The sequence below is a fragment of the Myotis daubentonii genome, chromosome 15 (genome assembly GCF_963259705.1).
Source record: "Myotis daubentonii chromosome 15, mMyoDau2.1, whole genome shotgun sequence".
Lineage (NCBI taxonomy): Eukaryota > Metazoa > Chordata > Mammalia > Chiroptera > Vespertilionidae > Myotis > Myotis daubentonii.
This window is the reverse complement of record NC_081854.1, coordinates 11735916-11755090: the sequence shown is the minus strand read 5'-3', so window position 1 is coordinate 11755090 and position 19175 is coordinate 11735916. Positions and strand designations below refer to the sequence as shown.

At 58.9% G+C, this 19175-nt stretch overlaps 3 protein-coding genes across 10 annotated transcripts in view; 1 reads left to right on the top strand and 2 right to left on the bottom strand.

The window, feature by feature from the left end:
• Window positions 1-552: 552 nt before the first annotated feature.
• On the bottom strand, window positions 553-16564 carry PPP1R13L (protein phosphatase 1 regulatory subunit 13 like). 3 transcript variants are annotated; one of them, XM_059666138.1, is made up of 15 exons: window positions 16282-16564; window positions 14964-15096; window positions 11228-11296; window positions 9867-9943; window positions 9635-9777; window positions 8743-9250; window positions 8558-8656; window positions 8393-8484; window positions 7623-8082; window positions 6072-6526; window positions 4239-4370; window positions 4019-4152; window positions 3751-3917; window positions 1908-2107; window positions 553-1155 (listed from the first exon to the last, which is right to left on the bottom strand). In XM_059666138.1, the coding sequence occupies exons 3-15, from the start codon at window positions 11230-11232 to the stop codon at window positions 1117-1119; spliced, it is 2511 nt and encodes an 836-aa protein (XP_059522121.1). In that variant the 5' UTR covers window positions 11233-11296; window positions 14964-15096; window positions 16282-16564; the 3' UTR covers window positions 553-1116. The 3 variants fall into 3 exon arrangements, with proteins under 3 accessions (XP_059522121.1, XP_059522122.1, XP_059522123.1); XM_059666139.1 differs by having other exon boundaries at window positions 16286-16564; XM_059666140.1 differs by lacking the exons at window positions 11228-11296; window positions 16282-16564 and having other exon boundaries at window positions 14964-15337.
• On the top strand, window positions 16556-19011 carry POLR1G (RNA polymerase I subunit G). Of its 2 annotated transcripts, XM_059666142.1 has the most exons (3): window positions 16556-16707; window positions 17077-17218; window positions 17388-19011. In XM_059666142.1, the coding sequence occupies exons 1-3, from the start codon at window positions 16686-16688 to the stop codon at window positions 18739-18741; spliced, it is 1518 nt and encodes a 505-aa protein (XP_059522125.1). In that variant the 5' UTR covers window positions 16556-16685; the 3' UTR covers window positions 18742-19011. The 2 variants fall into 2 exon arrangements, with proteins under 2 accessions (XP_059522125.1, XP_059522124.1); XM_059666141.1 differs by lacking the exon at window positions 16556-16707 and having other exon boundaries at window positions 16983-17218.
• Window positions 18850-19175, bottom strand: part of ERCC1 (ERCC excision repair 1, endonuclease non-catalytic subunit) — a 202341-nt gene continuing 202015 nt past the window's right edge. For all 5 annotated transcript variants that reach the window (XM_059666154.1, XM_059666155.1, XM_059666151.1 and 2 more), the window contains one exon: window positions 18850-18957. In XM_059666154.1, coding sequence (XP_059522137.1) covers window positions 18904-18957 — 54 coding nt within the window. In that variant the 3' untranslated portion in view covers window positions 18850-18903. The remainder of the gene's footprint in view (window positions 18958-19175) is intronic.

Here is a 19175-nt window from a genome sequence, read left to right as displayed (position 1 = left end):
CTGGTCAGGGCACATACAAGAATCAACCAATGAATACGTAAATAAGTGAAACAACAAACTGATGCCGCCCTGCTTTCTCTTTCTCTAAAATCAGTAACAAATTTAAAAAGTGAGGCAGAAGCAAAGGAAAAATCACTCTTCAAGATCGTACTCTCAACAAGGCCACATGGACTTATTGGTAGATGAAGCCTTGTTTTGTTGGAAAGAATCTCACAATTCATGTCAACACACAGGAAGAAAACAGCCCAGCAGGAGGTAGAACCAGCAGACACAAGTGACAGAGTGATGGCCCCAAACACCAGATGACTGAATTATCAGACGTACTACTATACTATGCGTAACATGCTTCAAGATGTCCAAGAAGAATCTAAAACATGAAAAAAGATCAAGGCACTACCAAAAATAAAAAGCAGAGGAATCTGACAGAGGGAGAATCGGATCTACGTGAGGGACATCCCTTCGAAGGAGGTGAGTTTAAGACTGCTTTGCCAAAAACAGGAAGTGACAATCATTTATTAAGTCGGAATGGGAGCCAAAGAGAAGGAAGCCAACTTCTGTGCAAACTACCTTTATTTATAAAGAAGAACGTCCCCATTTTGTTATAAAACCAGCACTGTGTGAAGGCACTTGGTCGGTTGGAGAGTGTGGGGCGGGGATGGGGGGGGAGTGTGTGCAGAGATCCCGGTAGAGAGACCAGCGTGCCTCACCTGGTCCCCCCCAGGGCGGCTGGGAGAAATGGGGGCAGAGGTGACTCCCAGGCAAAGCCACTGGAGGTGGCCCATCCCACTGGGATGATGGGTGGGCTTGCTTTGAGGGGCTTGGGGAGGGGCTGACAGGGGTGGAGGGCACTTTGGACAGAATCTGATTTGGCAAATGGTGGGGGAGGGGGGCGGTCTCTCTTGCCCCACATGACCTCCCACAGTTAAGGCAGGCTTCTAAACGGAAGGCTGAGCTACTCCTTCTCCCCTGGGCGGGCTTCCGGGAAAGCAGAGAGACGGTGGCGAGGATCCCGCCCTGCCGGGCTTGGGTGCAGGGAGGGGCAGCGGTCATGGGTCGGGAGGTCTGGGGCCACGGCCAAGCTGCTTCCTCCTGTCTCCCCCGAAGATGTCCTCTCCGCTAGACTTTACTCCTCTGAGCCTTCACCCTGGGGAAGAGCTGAGGGAGGACAAGAGTTTCAGACACCAGGGGCTCCCACCCCCTCTTCCCTCCCCCAAACTGACTGGAGTCTCCTACCCACCCCAAACACCAGGCGGCTCCCTCATCCCATTTCTTCCTGAGGACTAGCTCAGCACGGCCCTGCCCGCTCTGGAATCCCGAGGCCCTGTCACCCTCAGGCACCACACAGAGCCTTCCGGCGGGCAGCCTGCTGGATGAGCTGGGAGGTTCTGAGCCCCCACCCCGCCTCTCCCCACCCCGTGGTGGTCTGGCTGGGACCCACCTCCACCCATCCCCAAAGCAAAAGACTCTCCTCTCCTAGACATAATGGGATCTCCTTGCTCTCCTTCACAAACCTTGTAGAATCCCTCCCTCAATTCTACCATCATTTTATTAATGGATTCTTTCTCATCCTGCCCAATTCAGCATTACAATGTAATTGTTCATCTCTTCCCTTGGCTAAAACACACTCTTTACCTCCCATTAGTATAATAAAACTATCAGAGCTCGAACCAATCAAATAACCATGAGGCAGTTTTGGTGCACACCCCACGCAGTACCACCCGTGGGAGGCCGCTCCTTACCTCCCGTTACTATAATGGCCTTTCCTCGCCTTTCCAGGCCCAGGCGGACTTTTCTGCACCTGCCCCTCCCATATAATGGACCAACCCTCTTGCCCTTCGTTTTCCTGGGGGGTCATCCCTGTCCCCAAACAGCTCTCTGTAGGCCCCACATGTCTCCTCTGGGCTCACCCCGAAGTAGTTACGGGGCACGTAGCCCTCCTGGCCGTGCAGCGTGGCCCACCACCAGTCCGTCTCCTCCGGCCCGTCCCTGCGCAGCACGGTGACCGACTCGCCCTCGCGGAAGGACAGCTCGTCCCCGAACTCGGCGCTGTAGTCCCAGAGGGCGTACACCATCCCGTTGTGCATCAGCCCCATGCTCTGCTCCACGTCTGAAAGCGAAAGGGCGGGGCTCGTGAGGGCCGGGACACTCAGGGACGCGAGGCACAGGCTCGCTGGGGACAGGGCCAGCCAGGCCTGGGGTTCGGTGCTGCCCCGGCTGGGGGTGAGCCACCTGAGCTGAGTCAGCTGCCAGGACTGGCGGTCTCGAAAGCTGGAGAACGTTGGGCCAACCCCCAAGACAGGGCCAGAGGTCTCCATGCCCTCTTGTACATTGAGAGATACCTTCACTGCACCCCCCACTTAAGTGGTTCAGCCCTACTCAGCCTTCCTCTCGGTGGCCCCATCTCCCCTCTCCAGAGGGTACAGCCCACTCTGCCCCGCCTCCCTAAGCGATGAAGTTTCCAAAAAGGTTACAATAACTTCCCTGGATGGCACAGCCCACCCACACCTTCCACCCTGTCGTCCACCACCATCCATCGCCTCTTTAGTGCTTCAGCCCATGGTGTCCAATTTCCCCTCCTTGCCCTGCCCGGTGTGCGGTCCAATCTCCACCCTCACAGAACTCCCCATGTTCCGGATGGTAGGGCAGGACACTACCTGTAGCAAAGGTGGAATGGCCCACCCCCCTCCCCAGAAGCCACAGCCCTTCCTCTCTCTGGTGAACAGTCTACTTCCCCACAAGTGGCCAAATGCCAGTCTGCCCCTGACCACCCGTGAGGCCGCTGTCACAGCCCACGGCTCTCACCCACTTTCTGCCACAGCAGGCACAGCAGGCTTGCCTCGCCCCTCAGGCTCCTCTCCTAAACCCCGGTCCCAGCCCCGGTCCGCAGCCTGCCTTGCCCCATCTGTGCAGTTCCTCACCCTGCCCTGTGCCCTCCAGGTGCGCAGTGCAGAGCCGATGCACACCCCGAGGTACAGCCTGGTTAGGTGATGTGGCCCCCCTCCTGGAGGTATGTGGTACAGCCTCATATGGCCCTAAGTCAGCGGTTCTCAACCTGTGGGTCGCGACCCCTTTGGGGGCCGAACGACCCTTTCACAGGGGTCGCCTAAGACCATCGGAAAACACAGATATAATTACATATTGTTTTTGTGATTCATCACTATGCTTTCATTATGTTCAATTTGTAACAATGAAATTGGGGGCCACCACAACATGAGGAACTGCATTAAAGGGTCGCGGCGTCAGGAAGGTTGAGAACCACTGCGTGGAAGAGTCCCCGAGCCCCTCTGCAGAAGCCACGGCCCGCTCACCTGCCAGCTGCGTGTGCTGCATCTCCCGCAGGGAGCACAGTCCACCTGCCCAGCCCCAGCTATGCCAGGCAGGTGGTAGAGTGGGAAAGTCTAGCTCCCACCCCCCACCCCACCCCCGAGGTGAGAAAGCAAATGAACTGCCCAATTTCTACGACCACTTTTCTCCCCATTGGAGTCCAACTTGCAAGGCACAGCCCCCATGGTACCCCTCTCCCTCCAAGGTAGCACCCTCTGCTCTCCCACCCCGTTTGCACCTGCGGGGGGGGGGGGGCATCCTGCAGCCCCCTCTTAAGCTACCTGAGCTACGTGGTTGGAACAGACCCCAAGTCCTCCCTCTTTCCAGTGTGAGCGGCATCTGCGGCCCCCCTCCCCCTCCCCCTCCCCCCGCCTCAGAGGCGCCCCGCCCATCAGCCCGCCCCGCAGGCCCGTCCCCGCCTCGCACCTGCCAGGTACGTGGCGCAGTCGCCGTAACCCTCCCGGTAGGGGTCGCACTTCTCGATGGCGGTCGCGCCGTCGCTGAGCGTGGTGGCGAAGATGGCCGCGCCGTGCTGCACCAGCGCCGTGCAGATGGCCGTGTCGTTGCACGAGGCCGCGCAGTGCAGCGGCGTCCTAGGCGTGGAGGCGGGCGGGAGAGGCGTGAGCAGCCGCCCGCGGGGGGGCCGGTCCGCCGCCGCCCCCGCCCCCCCCCTCCCGCGCGGACCGGGGCTCACCAGCCGTGGCTGTCGGGGGAGTTGACGTTGGCGCCAGCCGCAATGAGGAAGTCCACGATGGGGTAGTTGGCGCCGCAGATGGCGTTGTGCAGGGCGGTGATGCCCTCCTCGTTGGGCTGACTCGGGTCGTTCATCTGGGCGGCCCGGAGACCCGAGGCTCAGTGCGTGCCCTCCCGCGTTCGCGCCGCGCCCCGCCCGCCCCGCGGCCCGCCCCGCTCACCTCCTTCACCGCCTGCTGCACCACGTCCAGCTCCCCGGTCAGCGCCGCGTCCAGCAGCAGCACCAGCGGGTTGAGACGCGCGCGGCGGGCCTTGCGCGGAGAGCCCGCCTTCCGCAGCACCGAGCGCATCTCCTGGGCGACAGGGGGGGGGGGGGGGGGGTTCAGTGCCTTCCAAAGATTGGGAAGGAAATGCTCAAAACCTAAGTCAGGGTTCTCTCCGAGTGCTGTGACTTGGGCCTCTTTTTTAAAAAAACATATTTTTATTGATTTCAGAGAGGAAGGGAGAGGGAGAGAGATAGAAACATCAATGATGAGAATCATCCATGAGCTGCCGCCTGCACACCCCCCATTGAGGATCGAGCCAGAAACCTAGGCATGTGCCCTGACCAGAATCCACCCGTGACCTCCTAGTTCATCAGTTGATGCTAACTACTGAGCCACGCGGGCCTGGCACGGATTTTGGCCTAAAGTCTTTAGTCTTATCTATTTCCTTAAGTTTCAATGGTGTTTGGGTATTCCTTTCTGGTAGAAATATTCATTTAAAATATAAACCTGTATAACAACATATTAGTGCACTAATCTGTGACTTTATGATTCAAATGACAAGTCTTTTAATTTTCAGGTTTAGGGACTTTTAAGAATCAGAAATTCGCCCTGGCCCACATGGCTCAGTTGGTTGGAGCAGCCATCCAATACACCTCAGGTTTGATTCCTGGTCAGGGCACATATCCAGGTTGTGGGTTTGATCCCCCATGGGGGGCACTTAAGGGAGGCAACCTACCAATGTTTCTCTCTCACGTTAATGTTTGTTTTTTTCTCTCTCTCTCTCTCTCTCCCTCTTTTTCCTTCCTCCCTTTCTCCCTCTAAAATCAATTAAAAAAAAAAAAGAATCTTGGAAATCTGAATGGAAGAAGCTCCCAGCAGAGTTAAGAGGACTCCATGGGCTTGAACTAAGAAGTCATTTTAGTCAGGGCTGGCTGGGCCATGGGCTTGCTGAGGTATAAGAGGAGAGAAGGCAGACACAGAGCCTGTGTAATAAAGTGCCTTGCTTCAGGCAGGCTTTTCAAGTCCCAGAATAAAACCTCTGTCTGCCAAGACACGGTCATTTCCAGGTTAGAAGATTCCACCATTCCTTGCCCTGGCCAGGTAGAGGGCCATCCTGATAGGCCATGGTTTCAGGTTCAATCGATGGTCAGGGGACATCAACCAAGGCCCTAGCCGGTTCGGCCCAGTGGATAGAGCATCAGCCTGTGAAACGTCCCGGGTTTGATTCCAGTCAAGGGCACATGCCTGGGTTGCGGGCTCGATCCCCAGTAGGGGGCGTGCAGGAAGCAGCCAATCAATGATTCTCTCTCATCATTAATGTTTCTATTTCTCCCTCCCTTTCCCTTCCTCTCTGAAATCAATAAAAATATCTTAACAATAATAAACAAACAAACAAACTTGACAGGCTTCTTTAAAAAAAAAAAGAATCAACCAAGGAATGCATAAATAGGTGGAACAACAAATCAATGTTTCGCTCTAAAATCAATTAAAAAAACACACAAACAAAACTCCAGGATTCCTGGAAGGATGCCCTGGCGTGGGCGGGGTGTATTGGAGAGGAACAGGGAAGTCTGGGTGGCCAGGACATTTGGTTGTTGCTCCATGTGTTTTTCCTTTCTTTTGAACATGGGCCCACTAGATTAAAAACTACATTTCCCAGCCTCCCTTGTAGCTGGGTTCCTAGCCAATGGGATGCAGCAGACGTGATGGGCGCAATTCCCAAGTTCAGAACAGGAAGGGGCACCTCGCAGGTGCTAATATCCCTCACTTTCCTCCTGTGTTACTCACCATGCTCTGCAGCTGCTCTGGTGGGCTGCTCTGGGGCGGGGCCGGGGGTGGTATGGGAGCTGGTGGGGCAGGAGCAGGGGGTCCCGCCCTGGCCTCAGGTCCCTCAGAGATGGAGGACAGCTCGGGCTCAGGCGCCCCGGGCCCACCATGACGATGGAAGAGGCGGCTGATGATCTGCTGGTACTGCTTCTTGTGGGTGGGGGGCAGGGCTACGGCAGGGCTCTGTTCCATGGAACCCCTTCGTTTGAGGGGACGAGGAATCTCCGCCAGCACCCGTGCCACCTCCTCCAGCTCGGGCACCGACTGTGCCTCGGGTGGCAGCGCTGGCTGCAGCCGCGTGGGGCTGAGGGGCCGAGTGACAGTGCCTTCATCTGTGTCGCCAGCCTCCAGCACTGGTGCCAGCAGCCCCTCCAGCTCTGGTTCAGGCTCCAGCTCAGCAGGGGCTTTGGGGGCGCCTAGGAGGAATGGAGGCAAATCAGAGGGGTTCTCAGGAGGCCCCCAAGACTCCCTCCCCACAACCTCCAAAGCCTGCAAGCAGCACCTGATTTGCTGTGTGGCCTCAGGGCAGTTCCTTGATCTCTGGGCTACCTGTTCCCTGGGCTGTGATGCCATTTCCCCTTTATCAAGCACTTAGCATGTAGCTGGTGCTGTACGTGCCTGTTTGCTGAACTCTCACCTCACCATCCTGTGAGGTAGACATGTCTATCACCTCCTTATCACAGAAGGGAAACTCAGTCTCAGAGACAGCAAATCAGTTGCCCAGTGACAAAAAATTGGGTTGTGACCTCAGTTCTGACTCTGTACTCCTACCATCACGATAGACGTGAAGTTCTAAGCATCTAAGTATTTCTTCTCCTAGCATTTCAGGAGAAAACTCCTGCTGGGACTAGAATCCTGGCCTTGCTGGTCTCTTCTGACTGCCTTATTCCCCTCTATCAGAGCTTTAAAAGCAGGTAGAAATAATAATGATCACTTTATACACATTATTATTATACACTGAATTCCCAACAGAACTTGTGCAATAGATATTATTAGTCTCTCTTCCCAGCTGAGAAAATAGAAGCTCAGGTAGGTTAACTGATTTATCCTGCACCTCACAGCATTCGTGGCGGAGAGAGGCTCAGACCCAATCTACTCAACTCCAGGCCCTGCACTGGTCTCACACCAGAAAACAGTAATAATCATTATAACGAATCGATAGCTATAAGATTACTACACATCAGGCCCTAGTTTAAGGACTTCATATAAGATAGGTTCTATCATCACCTTTTACAGTCCAGGAAATCGAGGTTCAGAGAGGTGAAGTGACTTGCCCATGTCACTCAGCATGGAGCCAGGCTGTCTGACTCCAGAGTCCCTGCTTAACCACCCTGCTGTCTGTCCCTAACCCCCCTCTCCCCCCACCCCACTCCCCACGCTTATCCGGCCTTGCTCTGCAGGGACAGGCTCTGAAAACAGGTGTTGGGCCGCGATGGCTCCCTCTGCTGGTCGGGTCCCCATCCATTGGACCTCCCTTCACCAAGCCCTCTGGAATCCCCATTGCTGACTCACCTTCACTCCAAGTCTGTTGGGGGAACTGGGGCACTGAGGCAGGGGGTTGAAGCTGGAGCTGAGGCTGGGATGGTGGTTGTGACTGGGGCTGTGGGGGCACCTGGGACTGTGGTTGGGGCTGGGGCGGTAGCTGGGGCTGGGGAGGCAGCTTGGGCGGAGGAGCTCGGGAGAAGATGGGGGAGCCAGGGAACATGGCTCTGCTGGCCCCGTGCTCCCAGAAGGCGTTCTGCAGCTTAAAGATCATGCTGAGGGGGATGGGGCGCTGGCGGGGGGCGCCCCGAGGCTGGGGGTTGGAAGGAGGCATGGGGATGCGGCTGACAGGCTGCCAGCTTCGCGGCAAAGTGCCCGATGGCCCCGGGGAGCCCAGCGATCGGCGGTAGCTGCCCACGTCAGAACGCCTGTCATTGGCCAGAGGGGAGACCTTGTAATTGCGGGGCAAGGTGGCGCTGGTGAGGTTGTCCTGGGGAGAAAGGGGGGAGGAGGGAAGGGAGAGGGGCTCAGGCGGGAGGAAGATAAGGGAAGGAAAGGGTTAGGGAGGCAGCAAACGATGAGAAGGGAGAGAAGGAGGTGAGGGAAGCCAGAGAAAGTGAGGGAAGCCAGAGAAAGTGAGGGGAAGTGGACAGGGAGGGATTGGAAATCCAGGATAAAGAAGGAAGCGCTTGGGGGAAGGGTACAGAAAATGGGGGCACGGCCTGGAGGGGGAGACTAGCCCTGGCCCCGCTCCCGGCCCTGGCCCGACAGCCCCCTCCCCAAGCTGCTCGGCCCCTCACCTTGCCGGTGGCCCCCAGCCCGTCCAGGCTGCTCTCTCTCCAGGGTAACAGCTGCAGGCCCGGGGAGGAGGGCCTCCCGAAGGCGTCCAGGCCTGCGAGGGGGGAGTCATTAGGATCTGGGGGCCGCCTCTCCGGCGGCCCCCTCCCCCGGTTCCCCTCACTGACGTTCGTAGCTAACTGCGTGTGAGGACTTCTTCTCGTACGCCACGTCCAGGTCCGACTCGTTCCAGGCTTTGGGAGGCCGCCGGCGCAGCATGAGGTCGTCTGGGGAGAGTTGGCGAATGAGGATGCGAGAGGAGACCAGTCCCAGGCCCCGCACCCCTCCCACCCTCCACCTCCGGCCCGTTCACCTAGAGCACGCAGGGGCGGGGCGAAGGCGCTGCTGCCCGCGCCCAGCAGGGGGACACCAAAGGCGGCTGGTGCGTCGTAGGCGGCGGAGGGGCGCGGCGAGGGCCCGCGCTCCGGGAAGAAAACCTGGGGCCCCTCGGCCAGGGGGCTGCCGCGGGGGGAGCTGGCGCGGGCCAATAAGTCGAAGGGCGTCGGGGTACCCTGCTGGCGGAGCGGGCCCGAGCCGGGCCGCGGGGAAGGCGCACGGCCCAGGGAGCCGCCAGCGCCCTCGTAGGCACGGGGCCTGGGCGAGGGCGCGCGGTCCAGGCTGCTGTAGGCGTCCGGCTGCAGGTAGATCGAGGTGCGCGGTGACGACGGCCGGCCCTTAGGGGACAGCGAGCTGTAGGGGAGCAGAGCCGGGGCGCTCTCCGAGCGTCCAAACGCGGTGTCTGCGCCGTCGCCGGGCGCCTTCCGGGCGGACCCGCGGCTGCCGAAGGGCTCTTGGACCGGGCTGGAGCTGTACCGGGACCGCTGGGGAGAGACCGGGACATCGAGGGGTCAAAGGAGACATTACTAGAGGCCTGGGAGGAGGTCAAAAGAGAGCATCGAAAATCAACCCAACGAGGTTGGGCCGGGGCTGGAGAGTCGGGCACAGCCCAGTGGGAGCGCGTGGGAAGAGAGCTTGAAATCAGGGCTAAGGCTGGTCCGTACAGCGCTTTTGAGCTTAGAAAAGGGCCCCTTTCCTTCCGAGGGTCCTGGGAGGTGTCCGCTTCCACTGGTCCGCTCTAAAGTGCCCTTTAAGAGGCCACACCCCTACGCCCCTACCAAGCAGCCTTGCCTGCACTCCCGGCGGAAGGAAGCTGGCTTGGGGGTGGGGGGATGGGGGGCTAGGGGGGGACCAGGCGAGCGGCTCACCCTAGCGGGGGCTCCAGCCTGAGAGCCAGGTGGCGTCGGCGAGTCTGACCACAGCGACTCCAGCTGCTTGGTCAGTTCGTCCACCTTGGCCGCCGCCGTGTCCAGCTCCATCTGCTTCAGGTCCATGTGCTTCATGGCCAGGGCTGGGCGGGCGGGAGTGGCGGTGAGGGCCCGGACCTCCTCGCGGGGGGCCCGGGTCCGCCCCCAGGACCCGCCCCCTTCCCCAGCTCACACTGGAAGTTCAGGTCCAGAAGGTCCCCCGAGCTCTGGAATGCCTCGCTGTCCATGGTGCCGGCCGGAGTGGGGCGCCTGTGTTGGGGGGAGCGGGGAGGTTCTCAGACACCGCCCTTCCGACCCCCGCCCCCCGCCCCCCGCAGGGAAGCTGGGGCCGTGAGGATCGTCCCTCCACTATACCCCCCCCTCCACTCCACTCCCCGGCTAGGAAATGCCAACTCCTTCCAAACCCCCTGGAAGGCGCAGGACAATGAACTCTTTATGTGACTGACTCTTCGTCCATCTCTATTTCAGCCCTAATAAGATCTGAATAATTCCTTCAACAATTCATCCATCGATCACCTACTATGTGCCAGGCATTATAGCGAACAGAGGGTGCAATAAAGCAGCTATCAAGCCCTGGCTGAGTATCTAGGTTCGTTAGAGCATCGTCCTGATACGCCCAGGTTGTGAGTTCCATCCTGGTCAGGGCACATACGAGAGTCAACTGCTGAATGCGTGAAACAACAAACCGATGTCTCTCTCTCTCTCTAAAAATCATTAATAATAATAGTAAGAAAGAGCAACAACAAAAAGAATAACTATTAATTACTGAATGCCTAATAGGGACCAGGAGACAGTATGCTAGATGCTGAGTATATTTTTAAAAAAATTTTTAAAATATATTTTTATTGATTTCAGAGAGGGGGGGAGAGAGAGAGAGAGAGAGAGAGAGAGAGAGAGAGACATCAATGATGAGAGAGAATCATTGATTGGCTGCCTTCTGCACGCCCCCTACTGGGGATCGAACCCACAACCCAGGCATGTGCCCTTGACCAGAATTGAACCCGGGACCCTTCAGTCTCCAGTCCCATGCTCTATCCACTGAGCCAAACCAGCTAGGGCTATTTTTAAAAATTTTAAGGTATTGATTTTGAGAGAGAGGAGAGAGAGAGAGAGAGAGAGAGAGAGAGAGAGAGAGAGAGAGAGGGAGAAACATCTACTTGTTGCTCCACTCATCCACTGGTTGATTCTTGTATGTGCCCTGTCTGGGGAGCAAACCCTCAACCTTGGGGTACGCTGGCCCCGACCAGGTAGCTCAGTTGGCGAGAGCACCGTCCCCATATGCCAAGGCTGAGGGTTCACTCCCCAGTCAGGGCACATCCAAGAACCAACCAGTGAATGCATGAATAAGTGGAACAACAAATCAGTGTTTCTCTCTCTCTTTCTCTCTCAGTTTAAAGTCAAACAATAATGATAATCGGGCTGCCCACTGTGTGCCAGGACTTGTGCCAGTTGCGTGGTATAACAAAATGAAACAATCGTTTATTGATGAGCTGCTGCTTCCTAGAATTTTGCCAACTGCTTTGCACCCAATACCTCATTTGGTGGTCAAATCAGCACAGCAGGCAAGAAAGAGGGGCTCGGCAACATTTGTTCAAGATCCCCCTGCAAGAAGTCCAAAGCACTAGGTTTCACACCTGGATCGACCTCGTTATTGTGGGTCCCAGAGGGCAGGGACCACTAAGCTTCATCTCCTCAGAGTCCCCACCCAGAGACCTAGCTCACAGGGACCCAGTGTCAACAGGAAGACCAGGGAAGTGGCGGGGGGAGGGGTGGTGGTGGCTGGGCTGCTGTGGTCATTAGCCCAGTGGATGGGAGCCAGGCCACCAGGAACCGGTCAGGCCAGCACTATCTCCATCCCCCAGCAGCCGCCACGCCCACCAGCTCTGCCACTTCCTCGGGCTTCACCAACAGCTTAGCTCAGCGTGGGCAGCAGGCGGGCTGGGGCATGCTAGCCCGGCCTCCGTCTGACAAGCCTCAGGACAGAACCTGCTGGAGTTGGTGGCTCGTTTGGGTGTGTTGGGAGTCTATAACCTTGGGCAACGAGTCCCCTCCACTCTTGGGGCCTCAGTTTCCCCAATAATGAAGGGAGGAGGTAAATCGGCTGTGCTGAGGGGCCTCTTGGTCTCTCAGAGGCTTAGATTCTGAAACTGGAGGGACCTTGAGATTGTCCCACAGGGCCCCAAACCCGCAGCTTGAGCGTCTATTGTTCCAAAGGTTTAAATCCAAGATGCTATCTTTGGAACATTCTAGAATTCTCCAATTTGGCTATCCCAGGACCCCACGGGCCTAAATGCCTACGTGACTGTATGGTCTAGTGCAGCGGGTAAGAGCACAAGGAAGGGGCCAGACTTCCAGGGTCCTAATCTGGTGGCTCCACTGTCCCACCCTGACCAGAGGGCCTCGGTCTCCTGATCTGGAAGATGAGGAGAAACAGCAGTCTGCCTCAGCAGGGGTATTTATTTTAAATCTTATTTTCCATATTATTGATATGGAAACATCAACAGTGGTGATGATCCAACTGGCCAGAAGGCGCAAGAGGAATTAAGGCTCTGAGAATTGAGGCCTCGGGCAGTAGAGACTACAGGAGTCCAAATCAGTCTGTTAGACTCTTAGATACACAGGAAACACTCTGTGTCTGTTAAAATATAAAAACTGAACAATTCCATGCGGCCTCCTGTGCCAGCATTTTGGCAGCGAGCGGTTGTTTTGGGGATATTTCATGATTTCCAAATTTCTAAGACGCTCAGATCCCACGCTGACATCCTCTGAGCCAGAGGAAATGCCGACGCTGGGCGTGGGGGGCCCGACCCGGGGCTGGCGCGGGCGGAGGGAGCGTCGGGGCCGCCAGGGGGCGCTCCGGGTCACGCCCGACCCCAGCCCAGCAGGCGGACAGCACCTGAGCTCAGGCCCGGGGAATGCGCCGCGCGCGGGTCTGGGCAGGTGCAGAACCTCCCCGGGCAGAGGAGCGGGGCCGGGCGGGGCGTGAGGGCGGCGCCTCTACTCCCAGGCCCTAGCCCTTCACCCCCAGGTACTCTCCAACCCAAGCTCCCGCTTCTCCCCTGCCCCCTACCCCTAGCTCTCTTTCCCAGGCCTCCTCTGCGCTCCAACCAGGTTCTCTGGGTTAAGAATCCGGGCAGGAGGTGGGGGTGGGGTGGGGTCGCCCCAGAAGGATCATGCTCAGTAGGAACCGTGTCCGAGCGCTAGGCTGGCCTGGGAATACCCAGGTTGTAATCCTACAGTTCTGTGCGGACAGACCGACGCTGGAAGAAGCCCCACCCTCTCTGGGACTGGGTACCCCCCTCTGGGGACAGCTGGGGTATGGGTAGGACCTCCCCCTCTCTAGCCTCTACCTTGGACTAGTTATTGAGCTTCTCTGTGTCTCAGTTTTCTCGTGTGTATAATGGGCGATTAAAACCTTCACATTACAGGGGTGTGAGGTTTGAGTGACAGAATTTATGTGTTTAAAACAGCGTTTAGAACAGTGCAGGGCGCCAAATAAAGTTCACACATAGAGGATTCTTAATTATGGTCTTCCTTTGCTTATCGTTAAGGTATCACCGGGTCTGGCACAGAGTGAGGGCTCAATACTCCAAGTAATGTCCCCCCAAAAAGAGCCCTTTCAACTCTTTCTGAGATTCTAAAAGCCCCGCATTTGGACCTCTGGAGTCTTCACTTCCTGAGCCCTGACCTCTCCATGTACATTCCTGAGTTCTGGCCAGGGATCATCCACAATAATTGAAGCACAGGGGCCCGAGGAGCCCTGGAAGGTTCCAGAGAGAACGTGGCAGAAGCCCAGGGCGTAGGCTGTGCCTGCTCTCCAGCCTGTCTCCCCACTGGAGCAGGGAGAAGTCATTCATTCCCTGGGGTGGGGTCAGCAAACCTCATTGGAAGCGACACCTTTGAACGGTTGCCGGAGACAATGGGCAGCGTCTGGTCTACCTGCCAACCCCGAGCCTGGCATGCCGTGAGCTCTCTTGGCAGCCACGGTTATTATTTTTAATGCCATCACAGGCTGTTACCAAATGCCCTTCAAGACCAAACTATTGGGAAGTTCTTCCCTCTCGCATCAGAGCCCCTTGCCTGCCTCCCCACCCCCTGGTTTAATCCTTTCCCATGACACTTGCCCGTGGAGAGAAGGGGGAGACAGAGGGATGTTGGGGCCCTGACCTCCCCCGCTTCAAGGACTGACACACACCTCCAGAATTAGCCTTGATCCCTCCCTTATCTCCCACGCTACTTCAGGTCAGACAGAGGGGGTGGAGGTGACATTTCTCACCTCAGGGTCAGGGCCAGTAGCCCTAGGAGGGGAAAGGTTCGGCAGAAAATCTAGTGGGAGCGGATGGAATTCTGCACCCCAGAGAGCTGCAGAGGGAGGGGGGATGCCAAATCTGGGTTTCCCCTCCCACTCTGACCTCCGGGCTTGGTTGACCCCCATCCTCTCTGTGTAATGACTGCGTGGTGCCCAGCTCTGCAAGCCTCCCCAAATCCAACCCCATCTTCTGGAATTCGGCCCTGGTTCTACCTAGAACGCCCGCCCTCTGCAAACCCCGGTGGTTTCCCACCTCCATGGGGCAATCGCAGGCACCACACCCGCGCCAGGGGGCGCCCTTGGGCGGAGGTCCCTTCTCTGGTTAGGCAGGTCTGACGCCTCGGTTAATGACATGTTGGGGATCGCGCAGCGGCACCGGGGAGTTTGGAGAGCTGCCCCAGCCCTCCCACCCCAGCCCCCACCCCAGAGCCGGGAAGTTTGGGGAGCGCCACACAGCCTCCAGAGGGACCCCGGGTATTTGTCTCGCTCCATTTCAGGAACCCGGGCTCCACTACCCCCTCCCCACCCTAATTCTTCTCGGAGACCTACAGGCTCGGTGGAGAAGGCAGCACCGAGAGTGGTAGGACGGCCTCCCATTCCAGAGCCCCAGCCGTCCGAGCCTCCCATTTCTGCCCCAGATTCAGGCACCCGCTTCCCCCAATTCTACTCAAGGACTCAGGGTTCCGAGAGCCCCCAGTTCAAGGGACCCAGGAGTCCCAGCTCCAACGTCTCCCCCGGAACCAAGGCGTCCGAGTCCTCCATTCCAAGAACTCAGGCATCCCGGCCCCCTTCCCTTCTGCCCAGTAAACCCAGTATCCAAGTTCTCTTCTTCCACGGACCCTGCGTCTGCGCACCCCCAATCCCTCGCTGGGACCCGGCGTCCGGTTCCCCTCCCAGTCCTCCCAGGGACGCGGTGTCGGCTCCCCCAGAGCCGCTGGAACCGGGCGAGGCGGAACTCACGGATCAGGGGCCGATCCCGGCACCAGGGGTCTTCCTCCGGCTTCGGCTCCGGCGGCGGGGCGCGGAGGACGGGGCGGGGCAGACTCCGGGAACAGGTTGGACAACGTGACTTCGGCTGGAGGGAGGCGGGTCCCTGAGGGGAGGGGGAGCCGGGGTCGCCTCGAGCACCTTGGGACTTGTAGTCCCGGAGGAGCAGGGCGCCGACGGAGCCGTTCCCACTCAGAGACATCCGAAGTCCATTTCACAGACAGGAAGGGCGAGGCCCAGAAGCGCAGAGAGACCTGGCCACGGAAATAGAGTCCAGACTTCTCCCTCCCTGTGGTTGCGGAAGATGGACTCCCACGTCCCGGCCCCACCCCCGCAGGCTCAGTTTCCCCTCCTGGAATGATTCGGACACTACCAAGGGGGGGAGATGGTCGCAGACTCGGGGAGACTCACGCCCCATCCCTAGAGCGAGAAGCCTCCCTAAATAGTACCCCTCGAGTTTCTGAGCCTCAGTCTCCCCGTCGGTAAAAAGGGCGGATTGGATCTTGTAAGATGTCCCGGCCACGGCGCCCAAGCTGGGACTGCGGTCCCTGGCGGCGTCCACAGCCGAGTTGGGCGCTCCCCCGCCCGGGGTCCTCTGGGAATTGTAGTCCCAGGGCCCGCGGGGGCCACGCCCCGGTGTCTCGCCCCCGCGCGGGAACTGTTTGGGGACCCCCAGCGGAGGGGACGCGTCCGCTGACCCTCCCTCCGCTCTGGGAAGCCGCTCGCTCCCTGAAAAGAGGGGCACCCCAATGCGGGAGTAGGATCCGAAATCGCGGCAGAGGGGGCGGGAGGCGGCGCTGACACACCGGCCAGGAATGCTGTTGGATCACCCTGTCTAGCCGCTGTCTCGCCGCCCCACGGGGTGCCGTCGCTGTCAGGGGGGCGTGGACGCGTCCCCCAAAGCTGGGCTCACGTGCTGCTGTTTACAAGCGCCCCGGGTCTGGGAAGGAGCTCTGGCCTTCTCCCTCTCCCGTCCCCAACGCCTTCGGGGATGTGCTCCACACGAGATTAAATCCTCCGGGACAGCTACCTGCCTCGTGGGACCCACAGGCCCCATCCCTCAGCCCGCACGGCCCCACGCGAGTCTGGAGGCTCCGCCCCCCATGTTTCCCGCTCCCCGGAGGTCCAGAAGCCCCGCCCCTGGCTGGTACCTCACTCCCTCGAGAGGAATCGCCCCCTTTCCTCCACTTCCCCACCCCTCCCACTCAAGTTCTGAACTCTCGAGCCCTCTGGGCCTCCCTAGCAGGGACTGCAACGCTGAAAGCACAGCCAAGCCAACCAAGACTCTTACCTACCTCTTTACGGACTTCAGACCAATCGACCCTCCTGTCTCTTTAAGAGTTAGGTCCCATCAATGTGGCTGCCCCTTTAAGGCGACGTTGGAGCAAACAGTGTCCGAGAGACTAAGGGGGGTGCCCGCCGAGGCCTGGTGGGGCTCTACCTCCCGCCAGACCTCGAATCAGCTGCTTCCTGGAGCAGATTTACAGGAACAGAGGTCTTCCATGGTTGTCTGCTCCGCACAAATGGGAATTTCCCGCAGTTCTGCTCACAAAGCGAGCGGGCTCCCAGCGACACCTCCGCGCCCCCGCACCCTTTGGGCGCTCCCGAGCCAGGCCCCGCCCCCTCGGCTCCACGTGGTCGGCGGCGGGGCTGGGGCGGCTTAGCTACGGATCGGCTGGAGCGGTGGGTGCCGGGATGGCGGGTGCCCCGTCCGGAGGTGAGTTGCTTCAGGGCGGACCGACGGGGTGCAGAAGGCTGGCTGGCGGGAGGGGGAAGGGGCGCCGGGAGCGCCTGGACGGAAGAAGGGACATCCCCGGAAACAGGACCTGCGAAAAGCATGCCCCGAGGAAGGCGGGGGTGTTGGGAGTTGGGCCGGAGAGAGGATATCTTGGCAGGGCGGCCGGTATAGAAAAGAGCCCCCCAGGATTTGGATCAGTGGAGATAAAGGCTCTCCGTGGAACCGACCGTGGGAGAGACCGGGTGAGGGCCTTCGGGGTGCTCAAGAGGTTGGGACCGGTGCGATACGCGCCCTGGAGGATGGGACTGGCAGCAAAGTGTCGGCAGACCCCCGTTTCCCCTTCTGCAGGTGCTGCTCGGTTCTCTTGTCCCCCCAACTTTACCGCGACGCCCCCATCGTCAGAGTCCACTCGTTTCTCCTTGGAGGCGCTGACGGCCCCGGATACGGAACTGTGGCTCATCCAGGCCCCTGTAGACTTCGCCCCAGACTGGTGAGTGGTCCCAGCCGCCTCCCTGGAATACTCGCCACTCCAGGGGATGCACTTGGGGGGAGTTTAGAGGGCTTGTCCTAAGGAACCTAGCAATGCAGCTCCCCCGCGCCTCTCCCTGTGCCACCGAAAGAATCTGACCGGCTTCTGCCCTCCCCCTCTCTCCTTTCAGCCTCAATGGGCGGCTGGTGCCGCTCTCTGGCTCCCACATGGTGAAGGGCAAGGTGGCAGGCAAGCGGCACCGCTATCGGGTCCTCAGCACCGGCAGCCCCCAAGCTGGAGAAGCAACCCTGCTGGCCCCCTCCGCAGAGGCAGAAGGCGGACTCACCTGTGCCCCAGCCCCCAAAGGCAGCCTAAGGATCTTAGAGGGTCCCCAAGAATCCTTATCGGGGATCCCGCTGCAACCCATTCCCACCAGCCCCCCACCACAGATCCCCCCTGGCCTGAGGCCTCGGTTCTGTGCCTTTGGAGGCAGCCCACCAGCCATAGGGCCTGGGTCAGCCTTGGCACTGAGGTCACCGGCCTCAGGGAAGAGGAAAAAGAAGAGGCACGTGTCTGAGGCCTCCGTTCCTCAGGAGGCAGTGAATGGGCACGGGACCCTGGAGGTGGACACAGCTTTGGGGGCCCCAGAGATGGATGTGGGGAAGAAGAAGAAGAAGCAGCAGCATCCCAGTGAACTGGAGGCGATGAAGCCGGAGCCCGGGGCTGAGGTGCTGGAACCGCTGGGAGTGCTGTTCCCATCCACCAGCAAGAAGAAGAAAAAGAAGTCTAAAGAGACAGAAATGGGGGTGCTGGAGCCAGAAGAAAGGACTGTGGAGCTGGAACTCACGGTTAAAACCGAGCCTCTGCAAGAGACAGTCCTATCCCCCACCAAGAAGAGGAAGAGACACAAGGGGACAGAAGGGATGGAGGCTGCGGAGGGGATGAGAGCCGAGTTTCAGCTACAGGTGAAGGAGGAGCCCCAGGAGGAGGCCATCCCACTGCTGTCCTCAAAGAAGAAGAAAAAAGGAAAGGGGCACAGAGTGCTGGTGGAGCCCGGGACTGAGGCTGTGGAGCCAGAGATGAGCACGCTGGAGCTCCCAGGGGAGAGGATGGAGCCCGAACTGCCATGTGGTGAGGTTGAGCCACAGGCTGAGGCAGCTCTGGCGTCCACCAAAAAGAGGAAGAAAAAGGAAAAATGGCAAAGCCCGATGATGGAGCCAAAGACAGAGGTGGTGGAGCCCCAGGAAGAGGTGATGGTGCCTGGGCTGCCAGGCGATCTTGAGCCTCAGGCAGCTCTAGCATCCCCCAAGAAGAAGAAGAAAGAAAGAGGGCACAGAGGGACAGAGCCAGGGACTGAGGTGACTGACCCAGGAGGTGAGACGATGGAGCCTGAGGCCAGGGCAGATCCAGCGTCCACCAAGAAGAGGAAGAAGTGGGGCCAGGAAAGTGGGGTGCCAGAGCCGCCACTGAATCCAGAGTCTGGGGAGGTGGCTCCCACGAGACGGGAGAAGAAAAAGAAGAAGCTGCAGCAGGACCCTGCGTAGTCTCCTCCAGGGAAACGGACAACTGCTAAGGAAGCTGAGGGGGCCACCTGGGCTGTCAGAGCCGAGCAGAGAACCCCTTCCGGTGGTTGCAGCAGCACACACGCAGGAGCCTGGCGGGAAAATGCTTTATTGTCACACTGGGGGCCTCCTGGGCAGCTGAGGTCATCGGGGCACTTTCAAGAAGGGCTCGTGGAGGACATCAAACAGCCTGCGGGCCTGGGTCGGGGAGAGAGAAAGGAGCCGGTCATTAAATGAGCCATTTGTTCGGTACATCCAGAGTGGACTGGTTCTTTTCCTCCCAGGCTGGCTGTGTGAGGTTGGGCTGGTACCCACCCTCTCTGGGCCTCAGTTTTCCCCATCTATAGGAGAGGCACTGTGAGACTTCGGAAACCTTAGAACTTTAGGATCTGGGGTCCCATCTATTTGGGGCCCCC